This window comes from Urocitellus parryii, chromosome 11, assembly GCF_045843805.1.
Source record: "Urocitellus parryii isolate mUroPar1 chromosome 11, mUroPar1.hap1, whole genome shotgun sequence".
NCBI classification, from domain to species: Eukaryota; Metazoa; Chordata; class Mammalia; order Rodentia; family Sciuridae; genus Urocitellus; species Urocitellus parryii.
The window spans coordinates 101632321-101647412 of NC_135541.1; the positions used below are offsets into that span (position 1 = coordinate 101632321).

Below are 15092 nucleotides of genomic sequence, written 5' to 3' on the forward strand. Positions count from 1 at the left end.
TTGAAGTTTTGTGTTTTTTTTAAATATTTTTTTTCTTTTTAAAGAGAGAGTGAGAGAGGAGAGAGAGAGAGAATTTTTTAATATTTATTTTTTAGTTCTCGGCGGACACAACATCTTTGTTGGTATGTGGTGCTGAGGATCGAACCAGGGCCGCACGCATGCCAGGCGAGCGCGCTACCGCTTGAGCCACATCCCCAGCCCAAAACATTTGAAGTTTACATCAGCAATATTTACATTGATTTGATAAAGTTGTTCCTAGGCATATTTCTAAAAAGTTGTGTGCACATTGAAATGATATAAACATCATTTTTATAATTGATTTATATTATGATTATAGGAATATTTTGTCTGATTTCTGGCTAACTTCCTGCTGAAAGTAGTGTCTAATATTTAAAGTTTCCCTTTGTCTCTGCCACATCATTTATGATTAATACACACTTAAATAGTGATTATTTAAGGGAACTCTATAATTAATAACTTTATAAATCAAATAATTATAAGGTGAAAATCAATCTCAATAGATAATCAACCTGAACTTACTTATTCCTAAATAACTTGAATTATCCTCTATTGGACTTTTAAACACAAATGCAGTTTTTCATTTTGCTTTTGTCTCCTTAGTGTTGGCTGCACCAATTCTGGAAGTAAGCTCTCCAAGTCCAGACTCTATCCTTGTGCAGTGGGAAGCTGTATATATGGCAATCGGATTCTCTGTGTCCATTATGCAAGCCAATGGCTTAGGTAGAATTTGGAAGGAAAATACTACAAATACCTCCTTGACCTTCAGCAGTTTAGATGCTGGGACTCTCTACACCATAAAAGCCTATGCATGGAACGCCAATGGAATCCCTGGGGATGACTCCACCTGCAATCAGAGAACAAGTAAGGACTTCTCAGCTCAGCCTCAAACAATCTCATTTTTGATTAATGAGGGGGGCTGTGCATTGCAACCATCAAGAGCAATGTTAAGTGATAAGTACAGAGCAGCTGGCAGCAGCTGTTTAAATTTATTATGAAGTTATTTATAGTGCCTTGACTATTCCTCCGTGGCAGTTTAAATGCTTACTGCATGGATAAAGAAATGCTGCAGAGAATACAAGGAGCATGGCAGCTTCCCCTCTGAAATCCAACTCAGTTGCTGCATATGCATTTGATATCACGATTTTTGTTAGGTTTACCAATCGCCCCTTGTCTCTTCCTGAGTTCAGCAATAGTCTAGACAAAAAGAATTGGGCCAAACAGGAATTCATTTATTCAACAGACATTCAGTGAGCATATGCTGGCTTCAGTGCAGAGATACAGCAGCAAACAAGACAGAGTTCCTGCTGTCCTGGTGCTTCATGCTGTGATAGGAGTCAGTGTTTCAGATTTGTTTCCCAAAGGCCTCCACCTAGGCCTGAGGCTGACACCTGCTTCCCACCACCTCTCCTCTAGTTGTAGGCAGAGAAGCTGCATTGCCGGGTGCAGGCTGTGTTCTCTCACCATCCCCACCCCAGGAACACCTGGCTGGGGGAATGCAGCTTAATAACTGCAAATCCAAACGGAACTGCTGGGATGAGCCAGAAGAATGAGAGGGTGTGAGGGGGGAGGGGGAGAGAGGGAGAGAGAATATGACAGTTGAATATGACAGTTTTCTTCTCTTGAGTAAGCTATCTGCTGGCAATGTGACCTAAATAGATGCCAGACTCGCACCAACCAGATTAACAGGATTAGCTGTTAACCTCCCTTGGGGGAGGACCAGGAAAGATTAGGAAGAAACCAGAAATGTTCTCTTTAGTTTCTGGAGGGGAATGGAAACTCTATGATCTATGGCCAAGACAGAAATGTAGAGAGAAGAATTTGCCTTGCATACTACTTCTCTAGGAGAAACCATAGCAAGTAGCCCCAAGGTGATTTGTGATGGGCTTGGTGAGTCAGGATATTTGTGACAAACAGCTCCTGGGCCTTTTCCTAGGCTAGCTGGTTTGCTTGCTTGCTTCCTTGCCGCCCCCCCCCACTCCGCCGCCCCTCACACCACCCACCCTCATCTTCCCACAAAAAATTGTTGAGGGCTCACTCTGAGCTGGGCAGAACCTAGCTGATGGGAATACAACATCAAATAAAGCATGCTCCCACTCAAAGATATGATTATATCTAAAGATGCATAAAATCGCTTCTCGGCCTTTTGGCTAAGATCAAGTGTAAAGATGCATAAATCCACAGTCATGGTTCTGTGTAATAAGTGCTTTGATGGCATCACACAAACACAGTGTGGCACAGGAGAGAGCATCTGCATCAGGTTGGGGGACTGAGAGAGCCATCTGGTTTCTTGCAGGCCTTCTCCTTTACTTGTTTCCCCATGTTTTGAAAAGTCTTAGAGCCCGGCGAGGTGGTGCACTCCTATAATCCCAGCGGCTCTGCAGGCTGAGGCAGGAGGATCACGAGTTCAAAAGCCAGTCTCAGCAACTTAGCGAAGCACTTAGCAACTCAGCAAGACCCTGTCTCTAATAAAATATTTTTTTAAAAGGGCTGAGGATGTGGCTCAATGTTTAAGTTCCCTTGTGTTCAATCCCTAGTACCAAAAATAAATAAAGTCTTAGAGTTTGAATTTAGCCTCTGTATTAGATTGCTAGGGCTGCTGTCACCAAGTGCCACAAACAAGCTGGCTTAAACAATAGAAATTGATTGTTTCACAATTGTGGAAGCAAAGTCTGAAGTCTAGGTGTTGGCAGGGCTGGTTCTTTTTTTTTTTTTTTTTAAACCAAGGATTGAACGCAGGGGTTCAGTTGAATCACTGAGCCACATTCCTAGCCATTTTTATTGTTATTTTGAGATAGGGTCTCTCTAGGTTGCTTAAGGCCTCACTAAGTTGCTGAAACTGGCTTTGAATTTGCGATATTCCTGCCTCAGCCTCACTGGGATAACAGGCAAGTGCCACGCTGCCCAGTTAGGGTTGGTTCCTTTTGAGGGCTATGAGGGAAGGATCTGTTCAGAACTTTTTCCTTGGCCTGTGAGTGTGCTTGTCTTTGTCTGGATCTCTTTTCATAAGAACATCAGCCATATGTGGGCACCTTGGCACACTTATAATTCCAGTGACTCAGGGGCTGAAGCAGGAAGATCACAAGGTTGAGGCCAGCCTGGGCAACTTATCGAGACCCTCTCTCAAAATAAAATTAAAACGGTTGGGGATGTGGCTTAATGGTAAAGTGTCCCTGGGTTCAATTCCTAGTACTAAAAAATAAACAAGCTGATGTAATTCATACATAGGGATATAAATATACCTGGAGAGCTGGGGACATGGTTCAGTGGTACAGTACCACATAGCATACTAGGCCCCAGGTTTGAGGTAGTAGTGGGGGAAACATTGATCCTATTGAATTAGATCCTATCCTATGACCGTATTTCCAAATAAGGTCACAGTCTTGAGGGCACTAGGGATTAGGACTTTGACGTACATGTTTTGGGAGGAATGACTTCAACTCGTAACAGTTTCCCACTATCCTACCTATTTTTCCTAGTTCTCCCATATCCCATATGGGAACTACATTGTCCTAAACTTCTGTAGGGTACACTTAACAGCCTTTGGCCTAGCACTACCTACCCCAAAGCAGACCTTCCTTTGTAGATGAGTTGACCCTGCAGTGGGGGAAAGGGACCTGTGGAGATGACCTATAAGGGAAACACAGCAGGTACCTGTCTTGTGGAGAATGAGTTGGGTCCCCATGTCCTCAAATGGGGTCTTTCCTGTACTCCAGATGTGACCAGAGGATGCTATCTCTGCTCAAGTTCTGCTGGGTGGTCTTCATTACGGTACAGATTCCAAAGGTGATCCGAAGCCAGTTTCTCTCCCCACTTGGCCCAGTGGACATATGTCCCCCAACTTCTTTTAACAGGATAGCCCAGAAGATAAGGAGGCATATTTATAATTTAGGGGAAAGTACTTGGGAGACACTGAGAGTGCGTAAGGTGTCATCGCTCTCAATATTTTCCTTCCTTCCCTTTAATTTACAAAGGAAATGTTTACTCTTCCAGAAACAATTGTGACCTAGCAGGGGTCAAAAATAATGAAGGGATATGTTTGCTTCATCAATCAGTAACAACATATTTGGCCTATCATGTAATGATAACATACTCATATGGCGCTTTTAATTCTTCATATTTATTTTTGGGGTGCTTGGGATTGAACCCAGAACCTCACAGTGCTAAGCGCATACTCTATCACCAAGCTATATCCACAGTGCCCCCATTTATAATCTCATTTTATTCTATAATCACTTGCAGTTTTTGTTTGTTTTTGAAGTCCTGGGGATTGAACCCAGGGCCTCATACATGCTCGGCAGATGCTCTACCACATCCTGAGACCCCTTTCCCCACCATATTTATTATTGGTGCATTACAATTTTACATAACGGTGGGAATCATTACATATCTGTTTATGCACACAATATAACATTACAATTTGGCCAAAGTCATTCCCCAGTATTTCTCTTTTTCTTCCTCTTCTTCCTCCTTCTGCTTCCTTCCCTCTACTCTACACGTCTCCCTTCAATTTCCATGAGAACCCCTGCCATTTTTCTTCTCTTTTTTTCTACTCTAGCTTCCACAAATGAAAGAACATAAAAGACCCTTGGTTTTCTGAGTTTGGCTTATTTGGCATAACATAATGTTCTCAAGTTTCATCCATTTTCCTGCAAAATGACTTAATTTCATTCTTCTTTATGGCTGAATAAAACTTCATTTTGTGTATATATCACATTTTCTTTATCTACTCATCACTGATGAACACCTAGTCCATCCCCTTTTTAAAATTTTGTTTTCTGACAGGGTTTTGGTAAGTTGCCCAGGCTGGTCTAGAACTTGAGAGCTTCCTGCCTCAGCCTCTCAGGGAGCTGGGATTACCGGCCTGTGCTGCCACACCTGGCTACTTGTTAAATAGTATATTCATATATGCATGCATGCATGAAAGTATATATATTTTTTGCACCTGTATAGGCACTGATCTTACATCCATTTTGTAGATGTGAAAAAAATTAACAAATAGTTGAAATCATATGGCCAGGGTCACGTAGATATATGAGTTCACATAGTTAATGGCAGATGTGTTACCAGTTCCCAGGTATCCAAAATCCCAATTTTACGCTTTGAACGTTTGTATTTATCCAACTATTGGTGTACCTTATTATCCACTGAGCTCCTTAACATTGTTAGGCTACGTCTCACTTGGCCTGAGGTGGTTATAAAATCTTAATTGTTTTTCAAAAACATAGGTCCTCGTGCTCCTGCCAACATTCAAGTCTCTTTTGACAGTGGGGCTCTGAAGGCATCTGTTTCCTGGACACCGACAGAAGGAGCCTTCAACTATACTGTGATGGCTTTGAGTGGTTCTTCTGAGCGGAGCTGCAGTACAACTTTCAGTTCCTGCAGCATCTCTTCCCTCCAGTGTGGAACTGAGTACCTGATTTCCGTTTTAGCAAGTAATGATGCTGGATCTAGCAAGTCCTCTTCAGCAGGGACCCTGAAGACAGGTATGTAAACAAGAGTGAGAACCCTGCAGTACTGGCGAGTCAAAGTCCCTGACCATATTCCAGAACACTCTGGAACCAAAGCCTGGTCTAAATGAAAAAAGCACTGAGTTGGACATTCTCATGAGTTTGAATAAGGTGGATAGGGAAACCCGGTTTTGTGAATTTTGAAAAAGCACTGCTTTGAATATGTGGAGGCCTGGCTTTTATTCCAGATCTTCCATTAGTTAGTTTTTTTTTTTTTTTTTTTTCATTTTTATTATCTTATTTTTGAGACAGAATCTTGCTGTATTGCTCAGGCTGGTTGAATTCTTGGGCTCAAGTGACCATCCTGTCTCCGCTTTCTGGCTTCGTCTTCATTTTTAAAGAAGATCCAATTGGAGGGATTTTGTTTTTGTTTCTGTTTGGTACTGGAGCTTACCCAAGAGTGTTTTGCCACTGAGCTACATTCTCACCCCTTTTTATTTTTTATTTTGAGACTTTTGAGACAAGATCTTGTTAAGTTGCCTAGAGCCTCATTACGTTGCTTAGGCTGTCCTTAAACTTGAAATCCTCCTGCTCCAGCTTCCCAAATCATTGGGATTATAGGCATGTGTCACTGGGCCTGGCCAGCTGGAGTTATACACACAGCTCTAAATGTGAAATACAGACAACTGTCTCTTATTGACATTAAGTTTCATGACAGAGACTTGGTGGGAGATTTTTTTTTTTTCTTTTGGTACCAGAGATTAAACATTCAACCACGTTCAACCAGAGGCATTCAACCATTGAGCTACATCCCCACTTTTTTTTTTAATATTTTATTTCCCTGAGTTGCTTATGACTTTGCTGGCTTTGACCTTGTGGTCCTCCTGCCTCAGCCTCCAAAGGTGGGAGATATTTTTAAAGATGAAGATATTTCTAGTTCTGAACCCAAGTAGCTGGTTTATAGGCCTGGATCACCATGCACAGCAAAATCCCCGTATTTTAAAATGACTACCAAACTCTGACAGCCCATTATTTCTCTCATATAATGAGAGAATGTGAATAGGTCTTTGTGGTTTGCTGTAGCATAGACTTTTGTTCTCTAAGGAAAATCTTCTAACGTTTCTGGTACATAATTTTTCATATTGTACACCAAATTCAATCTATTACAAAACTCAGAGTTGCTGATTTAGGTTGTTCTTGGATAATTGCAAAGATGCAAAAAAAAAAAAAAAATCTCCTGCAATAGTCTTACAACTGGTTATTATTGATTACTTCTTAGTGGCTTGTGCACCTGGAAGAGTGATGATCCAAGAAGATCCTCCTGGCCATCTGTCTGTGGCTTGGTCCAATGTAGATCTGGGTGATTACTACGTGGCTTTTGTGAAGAGTGATGATGGCTGGGAAGTACACTGTAATACATCCACCACCCAGTGCAGCTTCTTATCTGAGTGTGGCTTCACTTACTTTATTAGCGTTTTTGCCTATAACAAGGCAGGGCAGAGTCCTTTGGGTGATGTATTCAATTATACAACAGGTAAGTCACATTTGATGTTTGTAAAGGGAGTCTGAGTTCACTAAACTCAGCAGCAGAGTTGGTCACCACCTGGGAGTCATTCTAGAGCCAGGAATGCAAAATGAATGTTTTGTTTCATTCTTCCCAGACTAGGAAAATTTGACTTTGTGAACCCAAACTTTACAAAAATACAAGGTTAGCTAGGTGTAGCACTCCATGTCTGTAATCTCAGGGACTTAGATTGCAAGTTCTAGGCCAGACTTGCCTGGGCAACTTAGCCAGATCCTGAAAAGCATATATAGCTCTAGCATGCTCTGAAAGTTGAATCGTCCACAAAGATCTAGTTACTGGACAGGCCTGGATGCTGAAGAGGATGCAGCTCTCCATTTGAGGAGTTTACTCTGTTTCTGGGACCAGAGAGACAGATGCAATAGCCAAGATGCTACATGGTTTGGAGGGCTTTGGAGTACAACACCTGGTTTTAAGTTCTAACTCGACCATGCCAAGGGACGATGATGTCTACCTTGCTACTTCCTTAGTATCCTTCACTAAAAATGGGACAAATAATAATAGCATAAATGTGAAAAGGACTTTGTATGTAATAAAGCAGAATGCAAATATTTTCATGATCATGATTATTACCATGACTACTCTCCTCCACTAGGCTTGGAATTTGTATTGGGCATAGATTATGTTTTATTTATCTGTCACCAGTGCTTATCATAGTGTGATCAGCATAGGGGAGATGCTCAATTTTTGAAGAATGAATGGAGTAACTTGGAATTAATTAACTATCTTTACAAATAAGAATAATATAGTTATATAAAATATTTGCTTGATTATAAAAAATTTTACCAGTTTGAGGGGTCCAAATAATTGGTGCTTTGGAAATTTGGAATTTGAAGTAAGCGGCTATCATTAAGGTTCAAGAACACAGGAGGGACTTCCAAAAGGAGTGGCCTTGAGCTGGAGTTTAGAATGGATGGAATGTAGGTGGGGCAAGAACTTCTCAGAGAAACCCCAATCCTAGTTAGACATTTGTTAGGCAGGCTTTTTAAGGTCTCTTCTAAGATTTACTAATACAATCATGCTCCCCTCTCCCACACCCCAGCTTTATCCGGTTTAGTGTCTGGAAAGAGTGATAGCATCTGAGAAGTTAGGATGACCTTGTTAGGCAGAAGAGGGGAAAGGCTTTCTTGTAGGGGGTTCACAGTCTTCAAGGCTCTTGTAGTGAGAGCACAAAATACAGTATTGAGAGGTCTGATATGTGTGGAGGGGGGGGACATCTAAATATTACAGCTTGTAATGACCTTCAATGTCATACTGAGAATTTATCCTATATGCAGTGAGAGTTAGGCCAAAGTTGGAACTGAATGCATAACTGATTATTATTATTATTATTATCATCATCATCCCATCATCATTATTAATTTATTTTTTGGTACCAGGAATCAAACCCAGTGGTGTTTAGCCACTGAGCCACAATTTCCAGCCCTTTTTATTTTTTTATTTTGAGACAAGATCTGACTAAGTTGCTTAGGGCCTTGCTATATTTCAGTAGCTGTCTTCAAACTTGTGATCCCCCTGCCTCAGCCTCCAAGTCACTGGGATTACAAGCATGTGCCACTGTGCCTGGCCATGTAACTGATTTTTTTTTAAAAAAATATTATTTTTAGTTGTTGATGGATCTTTATTTTTATTTACTTATTTATATGTGGTGCTAAGAATCAAACCCGGTGCCTCACACATGCTAGGCAAGCACTCTATTGTTGAGCTACAACTCCAGCCCCCATGTAACTGATTTTTGTGCACACACACAAAAAAATGGGTCTCTTTTCTCTCTTGAAATTATAGAACCAATAGCACTGATTGAGCAGTGAAGGAGATTTTGTTCTTGGCCAGAAATAGAAGTGGGGGATAAACTCACAAATCAAGTTCTCATCCCTTGGGGGTCAGGAAGTTATAGGGTTAAAGAAATGAGGAGGAGGGATACTCATGTCTTTTTCTGAGGTTAGAGGTTGTCTAGTGGTCCCTCTGAGAGCCAGCTTAGACGATCCAACTGGTGTTTCAGCCAGTCCTGCTGAAGAGGAATTTCTGGCCTTCAGACAAGAAAAGCTAGAGCATGGTAAAAATTCCGTTAGGTCACCCGCAGTAGGGTAGATGACAAACATACCTGTCGGAGGATATTGCAGTAGTGTAGGAGTATGGTGACAAAGGCTGTGGCCTTGAGGAAGTCAGGCCTCAAGGACCCCCTCTGGTGGCATTGCTCCTGCATTGACCTCATTCCCTCTGGGCTCTTACTTTCAGCTCCCTGTTGTCCTAGTGACATTAACCCAGTGCTGGTGTCCAGCGAGAGAGTAGAGATGGTCTGGTCTCCTGTCCGTGGTGCCGAACTCTACGAAACCAAGGCTGTGGCTGGGTCCAACGTGGTAGAGTGCAACGACACCGCCCCTGCTTGCACTCTCTCAGCTCTGGAGTGTGACACCAAGTACAGCATCACAGTATATTCCTTCAGTGAAGTCCGGGGCATCAATATGTCATGCCGTTCACGCTTTATCACCACAGGTATGGGAGAGCTCTGCTTTCATTCACTGCAGCTGCGTGCCGCAGAAGAGCCACTCAGCAAGACCTAAAATCCCACTAACCACTGTTTGTAGGGACCAGTAGAGTTCCTAACTGTATTAAGAAGAGATGGAAGAGAAAGTGGAAGAGGAAGGTGGGGGAAAGGAAACAAAAGGAGACCACAGGGAGAGAAGGTTTTGCCAATGACTGTCTCTGCCATTCAGTTCTTTCTGCCTTTGAGGGACGTGCCTGTTCATACACCCGTGGTGTACAAGGAGGGTTTGTCTTACTTTTGATTTCAGAATTAAAAATGCTCTTCCAGTTGATTCTACACTCTAAAAACCCAATACCTTATGTCAGTGTCAACAGTTTTCCACACAAAGTCTCTAGAAATTTGGTCTATGTGCAAGATATTTTTGAAAACTATGATGGTAGGATGTTGTTATTGTTGTTGTTGTTGTTGGTGGTGGTGTGTGTGTGTGTGTGTATGGTGCTGGGGATTGAATCCTGGGGTCTCTACCACTGAGCTACATCCCCAGCTCTTTTTATTCTTTATTTTGAGGCGTAATGTAGTCTCATTAAGTTGCTTATAGGTTAGCCTTGAACTTGGGATCCTCCTGCCTCATCCCAAATCACTGGAATTACAGTGTGTGCTATGCCCAGCCTGTTAATTTTACTGCGGGGTAGGGGGGGGGGGGAATCCTATTTTTTTCCAGTAGCAGGGAATTGAACCCAGAGGATCTTAACCACTGAGCCACATCCCCAGCCTTCTTTATATTTTATCTTGAGCCAGGATCTCACTAAGTTGCTTAGAGCTTTGCTAAATTGCCGGGGTTGGCCTTGAACTGTGATCCTCCTGCCTCAGCCTCCGGAGACACTGGGATCATAGGAGTGTTCCGCAGTGCCTGGCAAAAAATTAATTTTAGACTAAATAACACATGTATCCCCTTTTCATTCCCCCAACCAGCAGGCTGGAACCCAGGGTGCACTCTACCACTGAGCTACATCCCCAGCTCTTTTTATTTTTTATTTTGAGACTGAGACTCATTAAGTTTCTTAGGCTGGCCTTGAACTTGTTGTTCTTCTGCCTCAGCCTCCCAAATCAATGGGATTATAGGCCTGCACCACCAGACCCAGTCCACTTGTGACACTTTTGACTCAAGCTGTTTCAATTAATAATTTTAAATTTCTAGGTCCTTGCAGTCCTGAAATAATAAATATTTCCAAGGATGCCTTCTCCATGATTCATGTGCACTGGCGATCCACCAACGACGATGCCACTTACACAGTGACTGCCCAGGGGGAGAAGGGACTGTATCAATGCAGCAGCACAGGAGAGTCCTGTACCCTGGGAGACCTGCCCTGTGGCTCAGTGTTCTCGGTCACTGTTGTGGCCGAAACACAGGCAGGATGGAGTCTGCCCAGCTACAGCATGCCCCTGGAAACAGGTATGTAGCAACCACCAGCTCAAATGCTGACTTCAGGAGGTCTCTAGGACATGTTTTAAGACATGGACTTTATTTTCTACCCTGCATATGATGCAAATGCAGTACACTTAGAACTCTTTTCAAGAGTCCCAGACTTTAAAAATCAAACTTTCAGCATTTTATATGCTCTGTAAAAATATCATCAAAAGACTCTAGAATCATCTTACATTGGCATCAAAGGAGCAATGCATTGACTCTACAGAAACATTTATTAGAATTTATATTCTCTCCAGGTACAATCTGTCAAAACAGCTAACAAGTAACCAAATGAACTGATTTATTTTTTTGTCTCTTTAGTTGGGCTCTTTTATATCTTTCTCTAAAAAATGCTTTCTGAGTTTCAGTTACCTTATCAGTAAGAGGGGGATAATAGCCTTAGATGGTTGTGTGTATTAAATTAATGGTGCAGAGCACTCAGCATATGACCTAATCAAAGTAAAATCTCCATAAAAGGAAAGTGCTATTGCTGGGCACAGCAGCACAGACCTGTAATCTCAGCAACTCAATAGGCAGAGGCGGAAGGATCACAAGTTCAAGGTCAGCCTAAGTAACTTAGTGAGACCCTATCTCAAAATAAAATATAAAAAAGGCTGAAGACATAACTCAGTAGTAAAGTGCCCCTGAATTCTATCCCAGTACAAAAGAAGAAAGTTTCTATGTCTTATATAAAGGGTCTCTGAAAAATTGAAAAATTGAGATGACATGGTATCTTAGGAGGCTAAAAAAATCAAGTTTTTTTTTTTTTTTTTTTTTTTTTTTTTTTAATTTCAGGGCATGGGGGGTGGTGTTGGTGCCAGGGATCAAATCTTAGGTAAGTGCTCTACCACGGAGCCATAACCCCAGTGCAGGAAATCAAGTTTTTATATCAGTAATGTACTACAAAGTGCTCAGGAAAAGCAAAATACATTTTCTTGCAAATGCTATAAGGTGTTCTATTGGGAGAAGAGGTGAATGGATCCGTTGCTTTGCAGTCTGTATCTAGAATTTCTCATGTTGAGGAACAAAAAGGATTATTCTGAAAGAAAAGGGAAAACCTCACACTAATCACAGCCTGTTAGCGCTCTGCATTCTTGGGGAAAGTACTCATTAAAAAGAGTTGATGTTACAAGATATAACAGAGGGTGTGACCCATGGAAAATTTTGGTTAACAATAGTAAGCTTGAGAAATTTAAGATATTGAGTGAAATGCAGACAAAGTACAATTATTAGTTGTTTTTCACAAAATCATCTTCAGTGGAAATAAAACCTAATTCTTTCTCTCTTTCCCCACTTAAGTGCCATGCTGTCCAACTGGCATGACAGTAACTCAGGTCACCCAATCAGTAATCAATGTGAGCTGGACTATTGGGATGGCAGCTCAAACCTACGTGACAGTCCTGGAATCACATATTGGACAGTCTAAGTGTCATACCCATCAAAGTCACTGCCTCCTGGGGTGTATCACGTGTGGCATCAACTACACAGTAGCATTAAAAGCAATTAGTGCCACTGGGTTGACTGCAGACTGCGCCTACCAAAGTTATTCCTCTAGTAAGTGAATTCTTTTTTAAAAAAAAAAATTATACAATTTATATAAATCAATGGTGCTCAGCAAGATAAAATAAATATGTGTCTATGATGTATTAATGATTCATTGGCTATGCTGATTATTCAATTTCTACTTAAGTTTCCAGGGGTATTCATTATTGTTATAGAGAGGGAATATTTTTATATAAGAACTATGCTTGCAGTGCAGTTTACATTTTGTAAATTTCTGGGGGAGAATGAAATAAGAATCTCTTATTGACTGGGATTAATCTGAGTTTCTCTTCCCATTCTGCCTCTCTTCCTTATTTTACTCAAACACCACACTATAGTAAGTAAATAAATTCTCAATTCTACTACTGGAGTATCAGTGAGGACTCAGCACTTCCAGAGCCAGGCACAACCCTTCCTTCTCATTTAAAAAGATGCTGCATCTCCACCCAGTTTGCATTATAAATGCAGATTACTTTCTAAAATATTTACAGTTTCCCCTTGACCTCAGAGCTTCAGATGCTTCTGTGGGTAGTTGGTGAATCGCCTCTCCTGCTGACCACCTTCAGGTGCATGTTTTCTGAAGGAATGACATATTTTTATGACATAAAGACTTGCAGCTGAAAGTAACTCAGGATGGCAGAGTTTTCAGAAAGCAGTAGATCATACATTCTATTTGGTTTGCATTATTTTCTTATTTTTCTTATTTTCTACTATGCTACCACCTCTCTCTCTTCTAAACCACTCTAGCTCCTCCCATGCTTTTGTATTTCGACAGGCTAAGATAGCAAAAATATCTGTCTACTGACAATTTTGTTACTTATCATCAGAAGGACCAAACCATCAGGGAATAACAGGGGGAAGTAAAAATGGTGCAGGGCTAGCAAATTAAGATTCAAAATTCACTTAAGTGGCTGCTTGGAGGGAAAACTCTTTGAAAAACTCCTGAGGATGACTTCCTGGCCTGAGGAAAAAAAAAAAAAAAGAGTACCATGATCAATTAGTTATGTCTGCCTGGGGCATGGGATAGGAAGGTTGAAATGTAATTTTGGCATCTCAGAGATAATAGAAAAAGTCTTCAACAGGGAGTCTACATAAACATGATTTCTGATAAGCTGTGTTGGCCTTATCTTCCAGGCATCCTCACTGGTAAGAAAAAATAAAAATTAGCCAGGCACAGTGGCACACAACTGTAATCCCAGCTGTTCAGGAGTCTGAGGCAGGAAGATTGCAAGTTCAAGGCCAGCCTCAGCAACTTATGAGACCCTGTTTCTATAAAACAATAAAAAGGGATAGAGATGTGGCTCAGTGGTTAAGTGCCCCTAGGTTCAATTCTGATACCAAATAATAATAATAATAATAATAATAATAATAATAATAATAGTATTATTCTAGCTTATTCCTTAAAGTTGTTTTGAGAATCAAATCATAATATGAAAGCATGTGCAGTATGCTTCAATTTATGTTAGCTGGATTATACTTTGTTTTGACCATCTTCCATTAATTTCATTAATTAGTTTTGGGAATATGGCCCATTGCTTATCTTCACACCTGAAAAAAATCCTTTTGAAGAATAAATCAAATGAGACTGCTTATCTGTAACAACTTTTACAAAACATACAATAGCCTCTTGTGCCCTCATCAACATCTAAGGTGTGGCCTGCTCAAGGATTTTAAGAAAAGATCAAAAAAGTACCTAATCAGCTTAGCATGGATGAAATGTGGACCAACCAACCTGGCTACCAGCCTGTCATGTAAGAGGCTGCTCCCAAAGTGTCATGCCACTCAGCTCAGCAAAATAGTGTTTTTCAACTAGAGATGAATGCAATGAATTATATTTAAACTTTGTCCCACTAAAATCAAATGAAACTGGGACCCATTATCTTGACAGGGATCTTAATAGGATTCTGGGCATTTGACTCATAGTTTGAGTCACGTACAATACAGCATATCTCTGCCAAGTGTGGAACTTTTTGAATCACCATTGTTCTATGTTAAAAATTCATACCCCATACCACCCTCACACACAGATTTCTGATCATGTGGCTCAGCATTAGAAGAACTTCAACATCCCTTCAAATCTTGCTCTATTCTATTCAGTAACTAATCATATTATTTGGAATAGTTTACTTGCATTTTTTTCCCCTGAGTAATAAAGGCCATGTTTGTGTGTGATGATAGAATAAGTGACTTTGTATTTAATTTTATCCTGCAGATGCCTGCTGCCCTTTGGGGGTGAAATTATATAGGCTGGGGCCTAATGGCATCCGGATCTACTGGCAAGCCTCCAGGGGTTCTGCCAACTACAGCACTGACCTCTATGGCTCCAAAGGCATTTTCACATGCACCCCAAGTGCTGGCTTGAGTTTTTGTGATGTTACTGAAATACCCTGCGGGGATGTATATACTGTGGTGGTCTCACCCGTTGCTGAAACAGGATTGAAGCTTACTTTTTGCCCCAAAAAAATATATTCAGGTAAAGCAAGTTATGACCCCTTACTGAACCCTCAACTCAGATCTGTGAATCATTTGCTATCTGTGAAATTT

The 15092-nt window shown here is 41.1% G+C and overlaps 1 protein-coding gene across 1 annotated transcript in view; it reads left to right on the plus strand.

The window, feature by feature from the left end:
- Fndc7 (fibronectin type III domain containing 7) overlaps nucleotides 1-15092 on the plus strand; it is a 29227-nt gene that overhangs the window by 6912 nt on the left and 7223 nt on the right. The window contains exons 4-10 of the mRNA XM_026402848.2: nucleotides 622-882; nucleotides 5247-5504; nucleotides 6748-7002; nucleotides 9289-9546; nucleotides 10737-10991; nucleotides 12306-12560; nucleotides 14761-15021. Of these exons, the coding sequence (XP_026258633.2) occupies nucleotides 622-882; nucleotides 5247-5504; nucleotides 6748-7002; nucleotides 9289-9546; nucleotides 10737-10991; nucleotides 12306-12560; nucleotides 14761-15021 (1803 nt within the window). The remainder of the gene's footprint in view (nucleotides 1-621; nucleotides 883-5246; nucleotides 5505-6747; nucleotides 7003-9288; nucleotides 9547-10736; nucleotides 10992-12305; nucleotides 12561-14760; nucleotides 15022-15092) is intronic.